Raw genomic sequence first — 9773 nt, 5'->3', positions numbered from 1 at the left:
TATGGCTGCACAGTATTGAATTTTTTCGCATTTACATTTTTAACGAAGGGGGTTGGGGTTGGGGTTGGTATCGATTTTTTTGCCCAAAACTGACAGCTGGATAGTCCGCACACCAGCCGACAGGGGGCGTCCATTTTGACAGTCATTTCGGGGGTTGAACCAGCAACAAAACAGCTGACCGTCTGTAGACTTACCGTTGCACATTTGAAAAATAACTCTACAGAGTTGCCACCTGGTTAATTGTTGGCATATACCATTGATATAAGTTGGAGTAACGATCGGATATCGAAGTGACCGTAAAAAATCTTTTAAAATTTGTAGACTTTCGGTTGGACATTTAAAAATAAACCAGATAAATTGTTATCATATATTATTAAAATAGATTGTGACTACGATCAGATATCAGAGTGACTACAAAAATGTGCTCTAGATTATATGAAAATAACACTACAGAGTTACCATCTGATTTATTATTGTCAATATTATTAATATATTTAATATATAATATAATAATATAGGATATCAAATTAACAATAGAAAATCTTTTCTAAATTTGGGTATTTACAGAGTTGCCATCTCGTAAATTGTTCTCATGCCCAATTGTGGCCACGATCAGACGGATATCAGAGTGACAAAAAAAAAACATGAAACCAAAAATTTCCAGGCGAACCGTTGGGTAAGTCTACATAGTTCCCATCTGGTACACTGTTATCATATATAAAAGATATAGGTTAGGGTTGCAGAGTTGCCATCTAGCTTAAAGCTGTGAACAGATGGAAAACAGAAAGTAACAATAATACAAATTACATTTTAAAATCATGCCAAAGAGTAAGAATTTAAACAATTTTTCTTGAGTTATACTACATGAACACACATTGAATTTTATTGTATTATATATAATATATATATAAAGTACAATAACATTTACAAACTGCATTACATCAAAAGCGCCCTTTGATGAATTATGCTTAGATATATATATTTTTATATATATAGTTGACTAAAATTGTATTTGTTGTTTGTTGTTTTCTCAGTATCTGCCTTTTCGCGCTATCACAATGATTAAATTACATTGTTCGACATCAGCTTTTCATAATAACTATAATAAATATTAGGTATATATATTAAAGGTATATCTACAGTATGTTAAAAACAATAGCTATCATGCATATATAAATCATATATGTATGTATTTATAATATGTCTGTCTAGCTTTTAACTATAGATTCAAGCACTTGAGCCGGCCAGGTTCAAGAACCTGTCTCACCCGGACCTCTATTAAAATATACTACGCGTAGCTTTCAGTCTTCAAATAAATCTAAAAATTCAGAAACTGCAATGCGTCTAGTTGTAATCCATATAACTGTCTCTAACTGTTCCTTACTGTTTTTTTTCAAGTGCTAGTTAAAATGTTTAAAATTTGGCTGCAACATTTGCTAATTGTTTCGATGTACATGTTGTAGTGTAGAGAGCCCCCAAATCAAATGCACTCAGCGTTGCCAGATAGTTTTGCAAATGAGTCATTTGCTAGCCTATGAATGCATTCATTTTGGAAGTCCACTTGAAAGACGGTTTATGTGTAGTGTAGGCCTAGTTGCTAGCCTGATGGCAACTATCGGCAGTTTTGCCAACTGCCCTTTCAAAAATAAGCTAGGTATGATGTTAAAAATAGCTAAAAATAGCTGAATAAGCCGGCTGAGCAGAAATAGGCAATAAAAGATTGCCAGAGTTGCCAGAAATAGCTAGATCTGATTAAAATATAGTTATGTTCAGCTGAAAGCCTTTGTTTAGGTCCACATATAGCTTGGAAATAGCTAAATAGCTGTTTTGAGCACATTTTAGCCATATGCAGAGTTGCCAAAGAGTAGATAAAAAGGTTTAAAATTTAACTATTTTTGTCTGAAGACATCGGAAAATATCCGTATTTAACAAGAAAATAGCTGAATTGGCAACACTGTTGCTGAGCAAAAACTGGCAATGAAAAGGGTTGCCAGATTTGTTAAAAAATAGCTAAATAAGCTTAAAATTTCAACTGTTTCCGGCGAAAAAGCTCTGCCAAGCACCGAATTTGGCTAGAAAATGGCTAAATTAATGGCTAGCAGCCTACAAGCGCGTTGCCTCCGAAACGGTGGCAACATCGCATCCATTATTCGCCTGCTGCTGCGGCTGCTGCTGCTGCTGTTGCTGCTGCTGCGACTGCGGTTGTCCCGTGGAGATGCCCACGTCCGCGGTGGGCCTGGGCAGATGGGAATAGTAGCCCATTTGGCAGGAGTTCTGATGCGAGAGCTTCTGCGTCTGACTGAGCTGATATTGGGCCGCCTTCAGGGCCTGCTGCTGCTGCGGCGTCAGGCAGTCGCAGGCGGCCAGCAGCTCCTCAGTGGACTTGGCCGTAATCGTGGTCGTCGTCGTGGTCGTCAGCTCGCCCACAAATTCGGTGGGCGGCGGCGCATAGTTCTCCACGTCGCCATAGGTGGAATAACGGCCATACGGATTGCGACGCGGCATCGAATGCCGCTGCTGGGCAATCTGCAGCTTGACCGGCGGCTTCATGGCCACCGCTGTGTCCAGATAACCGTAGCCAAAGCCCTGTCCCACCAGAGCCTTTGTGGCCAGATTGTCCCACGACTTGGGCTTCTGCACATAGGCCATGCTGTTCGGATAGATCTGGGACGGCTGCACCTGCGTCGCGGTCACATGATAATGCGGATGATGATGATGATGATGCCCGTGGACATGGCCCTGGACCGGGACTGGCTGCGGCTGCTCGTACGACTGACGCGACTTGGTCGATGGCTGACGTGACGCCTGTCCCGCCTCGCTCTTGGGCTCCCAGAAGAGTGTATCCGTGCTGATAGAGGTCGTGTAGGAGGCGGAATCGGCGGGCGCAAATTCGCTGGAGGTGCACGAATGCAGGCTGCAGTGGCTCGCCAGCCCGGAGGCCAGGTCAAAGTAGCGCGAGCGCACGCTACCCGACTGCGACGGCTGCTGCTGATAATGATGATGATGGGGCTGCGCCTGTCCCGGCGGCGGCGGCGTCTGCTCGTGCACATGCCGATGATGGTGATGATGATGATGATTCGGCTGCGTCGCCTTGACCACAGGCGAGCCGGCGGCGGCGGCATGCGTCTTGTGCCGACCCGCTGCCTGTTTATCCTTCGGCTCGGAGCGCTCTCTTTCCCGGTCGCGATGCTTGTGCTTGTGCGTGTGCTCCTTGTGCTGGCGATGGCGACGACGTGTCGGCACGCACTGCGTATCGCAGCAGGGACTGGCCAGATCGTAAGCATCGAGACTGACATTATCCCCATTGCTGTGCGACTTCTCCGCGGACTTCCAGCGAAAGTGGCCCACACAGGGATTGCACGAGTGTCCGGCATGGCAATGCTTTGTCTTCTCCAGCTTGGCGGGCGGCTTGTGCTTCTCGCAGGTGCGCGGCGGCGGCGCCGGCGGCTTCACCCCGGAACCAACACCTAACCCTCCTCCTCCTGCTCCAGCGCTGGCGCTATGATACTGCGTCGCCTGGCTGGCGCTGTTCGTGTCCAGCGACTCGGTGCGCTGCAGCATGTACTGCATGGCCTGCTGCGCTTGGTGGGGATCGCTGCTGCTGCTTCGCTGCAGCCCCGCCTCGAGGTGCGCGGGCCGCAGCACATAGCGATAGCTCGGGTCCAGATAGTGATAGGTGAGCATAAACTGTGCCGGCGGCGGTATGATCACCGGTTGCTGTCGCAGCACCATGTTGGCCACATCCTCGGTGGACAGGGCGGGTCGATAGAAGCCCGGCTCGTTGGCGCCCGGCTCCGTGGGCGAGATGCCGTCGCCTTCGCTGGGCGAGCTGTTGGCGGCATTTGCCTTCTTACGCGCCGGCAAGCTGTGCGTCTTCCACTTGCCCTCCAGGAGCTCGCGTTCGCGCAGATGCACACGCTCCAGCTCGTTCATCTTCTGCTGCAGCATGCTCTGCAGCTGGATGTAGCGCATGTGCAGATCCACCTGTGCGAAATGATGGGTTTCTTTAGAGGATTAACTGGAAGAGTATGACCCGCAACTTACCTTGCGCACACAATCCTCGAAGAGCACAACCATGCGCATGCGCAGCTCGCACTTCTTGATGAAATCCACGATGGTCTTGTGATCGGCCTTCTCCATGTCGTTGCCATTGATCGAGAGTATAACATCGCCCTCGCGCATTCCGGCCCGATAGGCCGGCCCGCCATACTCCACATAGTCTACGTACGTGATCATCTCCAGCTCCTCGTCGCACTTGTAGTGTATGCCATAGCTCTGCAGCGTGAAGCCGTACGAGTCGTTCCTCTTCTCCACAATGATCGTGCGTCGCCGTCGATCCTCGTCCGGCTTGGAGGCCAGAAAACGCTCTGACTTGTAGCGGCCCAGGATGTGCGTGGAGCGCGACAGCTGCGAGGGTGACGGAAATGTTGAAGGATAAGTCATGGAATATTCGATAACTACATGATAAAAATGCCATGGGATCCATGGGGGATAAGTTTGAGCAACTTTTTGGACTCTGGACAAATATCTGAACCAAACTCTTAATGATATCTACTCTTCTCTCTCCCTTCTCTTCTTAATCCTGACAGAAATTTTCTTTTTCTTGTTATACTCCGAACCCATCGCAATTGAGAAGGAAACATCTCCGACCTTAAAAGAAGACGAGCTTATTTGATCTAACCTTGTCTGTCTCATCATCCTGTAACATATGCAGACTTAATCATTTTCTTTCCATATCCCCTCCCAGTCTTATAATATCCACTTCAAAACTTGGTTTTTTGGCATTACTATTACTATAGCTATAGACTCTTCTTGTATACTTATTCTTGATCAAGAAGTCTAGCTAGTTTGATCTAGTCTTGCCTGTCTCTCTAAAGATACAATTTTGCGCTTTATTATATAGAAACTTTAACATGCCACATTTAAGTCCAGAAAAGTTCTTACAAATCTGACTTTAAACAGTTAAGTTAATCAAGACTGTATTTTCCCATACTTGGTAAGAGAAAGCACAGTCCAGAGTACTAGAATGTTTATAGCGGCGGCGTATAGGGTAACCCCTAGTCGGGCAGTAGCTGCCAGAGCCTGAGGGCTTGCTTTCATTTGAATAGCTTTAAAAAGCGGCCATCGGGCGTCAAAGCCATTTATGGCATCACAAATGTCCTGACGCTTTCTCTATTGCCCCTCTTCTCTCTCTCTCTCTCTCTCTCTCTCTCTCTCTTCCTCTGTCTCTATTTGTCTGTCCTTAGTAAGGATTTAATGAAAAGCCCAGCGTTGTCTATTTAACTATGGCATGTGTGTGTGTGTGTGTGTCTGTCTGTGTGCCTTGTTTGCTTTCCATTGTTTTAACAGCCCTCCCCCCTCCTCCTGCTCACCCCCTTGGTCCAGACTCTGCTCAGTGAAAGTGTTGTCTGCGCCGTCGTCCTCATAGCGTATTCATGGAAAACTTTTTGTTAAAAGTTGGAAAACGTGCTGCTCTTAAGCCTGGCCAACAGTTGGCAAACATCATTTCATTTCACGTGGCCAGCCGGCGGCCATTTGGTGTGCCACATTTGTGGCTGAACCTAAATGAATATCCCCAGGTGTTAACTACTATGAATGCCCTGTAAACTGTTCTGGCAGAGGGTATATGCAAGTTGTGTAGAGTTATGTAACAGAGCAGGAGAAGAAATCTTTATTCTTCTCTATTCTTGATCAGCATTAAAAGTCGAGTCATTCTTTATGAACTTAACCAACTTAAATATTTGAAATATAATAGTGAGAGTTAGGCTCTAGTCGGATCAAAAACGAAAGGGTATGGCTTATACTTTATGGAGTCGAAAGAATCTCCTCTTAATACATTGAATTGGTTTTATCTTATTTTTATTAATAATATTAACTATAATTACAAAACAAAATATCATTGGCTCTTCAACTCCGATGTCTTATTATTAATATTCTTATAAGTTTAAAACAGAATTAAGGCTATGAAACATTGTTTAGGCTCAAGAGCGAGTATTTCGACAAATTCCCTGCCCAAAAAGTTTGTCAAAGTTTTTACAAAACAAACATCAACAACGCAGCCATATTAGTGTGTTTTGTGCTTTATAAACGTGACGTCATGAGCCTGCATGTCGTAAGCACGCCTGAGCGTTGAACTAGCAAAAGAGAGGTCACTGGTTCCAATTTAAAAATTATATACAAATTTTCGTATGTGCTTATTTAATTAGTTATTGCACAGAGAAAAAGGCAGAAATAATAATAGTTTAAACAAAAAGTACATTAACTCGATCGGGCTTTAGTCTGTTTAAAGTAAGCGGGTTTTACGCTCACTTTTTCGGTAAGACTTGCCATTTGACCCAAGCTGGTCTCTGTTTGCTTTTATGGTCTGCACATTTATAAATATTAAATGCAATCGGACGCTCGGGAATCAGACCCAAGAAAATGCTAGAATTCCAGAGAGTAGTTGAGCAGGTGAAGCAGCTTTAAGCACAGAAATATGCAGGGCAGAAGGCACAAATAACATAAGTATATGAATATGCATAAACCTATCTATAAAAATAAAAAATAAAACGCATGGCATAGTAAATTACACATGCAGCTAGAACGAGCCACAAGCTGAGCCTACACAACAAACAGTTCCGGTTTCAATTTCATTTACCATTTCCAAGCATTGCACAAAAATATCATAAAAACCATAATTCAATTAATTTCATGAACAAAGGCCGTGTAGCAGGGCACGTCCATCGTTTTCGGGGTTCGGGGCTCGGATTGATGGCGTGTCGCTGCTTCCGGAGCATTGAATTATTTAAAGTTGATTGGCGAGGCGCAGCCTTGGTTTGTGCTGGCCAAGTGTTTGGCCAAGCGTAAACTTCGGTGGGTTAAACAGCTGAGGCGGCTTTCAACCCTCTGAACTGCCCACACTACACGACAAAAACAGCGTCAAAAGCCACCACCAGCCAGGGTTGCCTACTCAGCTGCGAGCTAGCCAAATTTGGCTATTTTTAGCTATTTCTTTACTTTAAATTCAGCCGCTATTTTTGAGACGGAAACACGTCTTGCCAGTTCACCTGAAGACATCTTCAGACGGAAGCAGTAGAGCTTTCAGAGTTAAATGCCAGATTAATCTAGAGGTAAAACCATGAAGAAAAAGCAAAGCCTTATAAAAATCGGTTGAATTTTGGCCGAGTTATGGGAATGGGAAATTTTTACCCTTGATATATCGATCCTAGGGGCTCAATTTGGACATGAATTTCGACTAAAAAATACGTTGTCAGACTTAAATGCCAGATTAATCTAGAGGTAAAACCATGAAGAAAAAGCCAAGCCTTATAAAAATCGGTTGAATTTTGGCCGAGTTATGCGAATGAGAAATTTTGACCCTCGATATATCAATCCTAGGGGTAAAATTTTGACATGAATTTCGACTAAAAAATACGTTGTCAGACTTAAATGCCAGATTAATCTAGAGGTAAAACCAAGAAGAAAAAGCCAAGCCTTATAAAAATCGGTTGAATTTTGGCCGAGTTATGGGAATGGGAAATTTTTACCCTTGATATATCGATCCTAGGGGCACAATTTTGACATGAATTTCGACTAAAAAATACGTATTCAGACTTAAATGCCAGATTAATCTAGAGGTAAAACCAAGAAGAAAAAGCCAAGCCTTATAAAAATCGGTTGAATTTTGGCCGAGTTATGGGAATGGGAAATTTTTACCCTTGATATATCGATCCTAGGGGCACAATTTTGACATGAATTTCGACTAAAAAATACGTATTCAGACTTAAATGCCAGATTAATCTAGAGGTAAAACCAAGAAGAAAAAGCCAAGCCTTCTGAAAATCGGTTGAATTTTGGCCGAGTTATGCGAATGGGAAATTTTGAGCCACATCAATATATCAATCCTAGGGGTAAAATTTGACATGAATTTCGACTAAAAAATACGTATTCAGACTTAAATGCCAGATTAATCTAGAGGTAAAACCATGAAGAAAAAGCCAAGCCTTATAAAAATCGGTTGAATTTTGGCCGAGTTATGCGAATGGGAAATTTTGACCCTCGATATATCAATCCTAGGGGTAAAAATTTTGACATGAATTTCGACTAAAAAATACGTTGTCAGACTTAAATGCCAGATTAATCTAGAGGTAAAACCATGAAGAAAAAAGCAAGCCTTTTGAAAATCGGTTGAATTTTGGCCGAGATATACGAATGGGAAATTTTGACCCATGTCTATATACGAATCCTCAGCTACGGAACTTGTGTTGCCAATTTAGCTATGATGTAGCTTAATTTGGCTATTTGAAGACGTCTTCAGCCGGAGCAGTAGAAATTTTAAACTGATTTAAACTGATTTGTGTACAGAAAGCTGTTTCGGCTATTTTTAGCTATTTTTTCTACAAATAGAGCTTGTATTTTAAGATCTTTAACCGGGAACAACATAAATACATACATATTTGCTGGCTTATCTGTGTGAAGTACTGTTTTACGTTTGGCACTTTAGCTATATTCTAGCTAAAAGTGTATTTTTTCACCTAATTTAGCTTTTTTCTTGTAATTTCAATGGCAACCCCTGCCAACTTGTGCTCAGAAAACGAATTTAGCTTTTTACAAGCTACTTTTAACACTCGGATTAAGCTACTTTTTATCAAACAAAAACATGTGTTGGAAGTTCAGCCTTATCGAAAATGTAATTCAGCATTTCTTAAGGTGCTTTTAACACTTGGATTAAGCTCCATTTTGCGACCCTTGGCAACACTGGCGGGTATATGTGTATGTGTATAAAGAGTTACGGCTGGGGGGCAACCAGCAGCAACAAACTACCACCCGCCACAAGGCAATTTCAATTGAGCCCACGCTGCAGGACATCGCATTATGACTCAATAAGCAGCCGCCGAGTGGGTGGATGATACTTTGCCCTACCTCGCCCATTTTCAATTAATGTGTGCTGGCCACATACCTGCGCATACTCGAGCTCCTCGTCGCTGGCATCGAGACTCTTGTGATGAAACTTAAGGCGACCCAGACTGCCCGTGCCGTTGACATAGTGTGACGCTGCCGGCGGCGCCTGGTGCTGGTGCGGCAGATGCTGTTGGGGCTGCAGGCAGGCGGCGGCTATGAGGGAACCGACCGAGGTGGCATTCGAAACGGACATGGAGACGGCGGCTGCTGTTGTGGCGGCGCTGCTGGCCGCCGTGGCGATGCTCTGGCAGCTGCTGCTCATGGTTTTATCTATTGATTTCTGCACGCAATCATATTGCCCAGGCAAGTCTTTTGGCCAGCGTCTGCGACTGCGAAGGCGAAGGCGACCCCCGACAACAGATACCGACAAAAATCGCACAAAATTGCTTTAACGTTTTAAATGAACTGAATATCTCGACACGGTATTAAATTGGTGTAGCGCTCGCTTTAAGCGCTGTCCACGTTATAATTCCAATTAGTCATAACATTGACCAAATTGCTGCTGCCTATGAATTTGTTTTGTTGGAAAACTTTTTCAGATTCGTGCGGCGGCGGCGGCCGTCGTGTGGGTTTCCGCTTCGCTTGCTCCACTTCCGTTCGAGTTTGCTGCCGTACTGAGTGGCAAAGAGCAACCGGACATGCGAGTATATGCAACTAGAACATTACCGTTAGTACTTATTTATGGCACATGTTGACTGTCAGCCGCGGCGTTGCATGGCAAAAGCGATAGAAAAAAAACGCGCGCGCTCAGTTCAAAAGCGCATGCGCGGAGCTGCCACCTCCACAAAACACACGCACAGCATTTGTCTGGCAGCACTGTTTCAATAAGTGCT

At 44.1% G+C, this 9773-nt stretch overlaps 1 protein-coding gene across 1 annotated transcript; it reads right to left on the bottom strand.

Annotated features, from left to right (window-relative positions):
• Window positions 1–950: 950 nt before the first annotated feature.
• Window positions 951–9449, bottom strand: LOC115762805. Its single transcript, XM_030705159.1, has 3 exons — window positions 8939–9449; window positions 4045–4407; window positions 951–3984 (listed from the first exon to the last, which is right to left on the bottom strand). Exons 1-3 carry the CDS (start codon window positions 9200–9202, stop codon window positions 2104–2106), a joined length of 2508 nt encoding a protein of 835 aa, XP_030561019.1. The 5' UTR covers window positions 9203–9449; the 3' UTR covers window positions 951–2103.
• Window positions 9450–9773: the final 324 nt, after the last annotated feature.

The sequence above is a fragment of the Drosophila novamexicana genome, unplaced genomic scaffold (assembly GCF_003285875.2).
Source record: "Drosophila novamexicana strain 15010-1031.04,08,12 unplaced genomic scaffold, DnovRS2.1 tig00000644-arrow-pilon, whole genome shotgun sequence".
In the NCBI taxonomy this organism is placed as follows: Eukaryota; Metazoa; Arthropoda; class Insecta; order Diptera; family Drosophilidae; genus Drosophila; species Drosophila novamexicana.
Note: the sequence above shows the minus strand (reverse complement) of the source record. Positions and strands in the feature narration are given on the sequence as shown.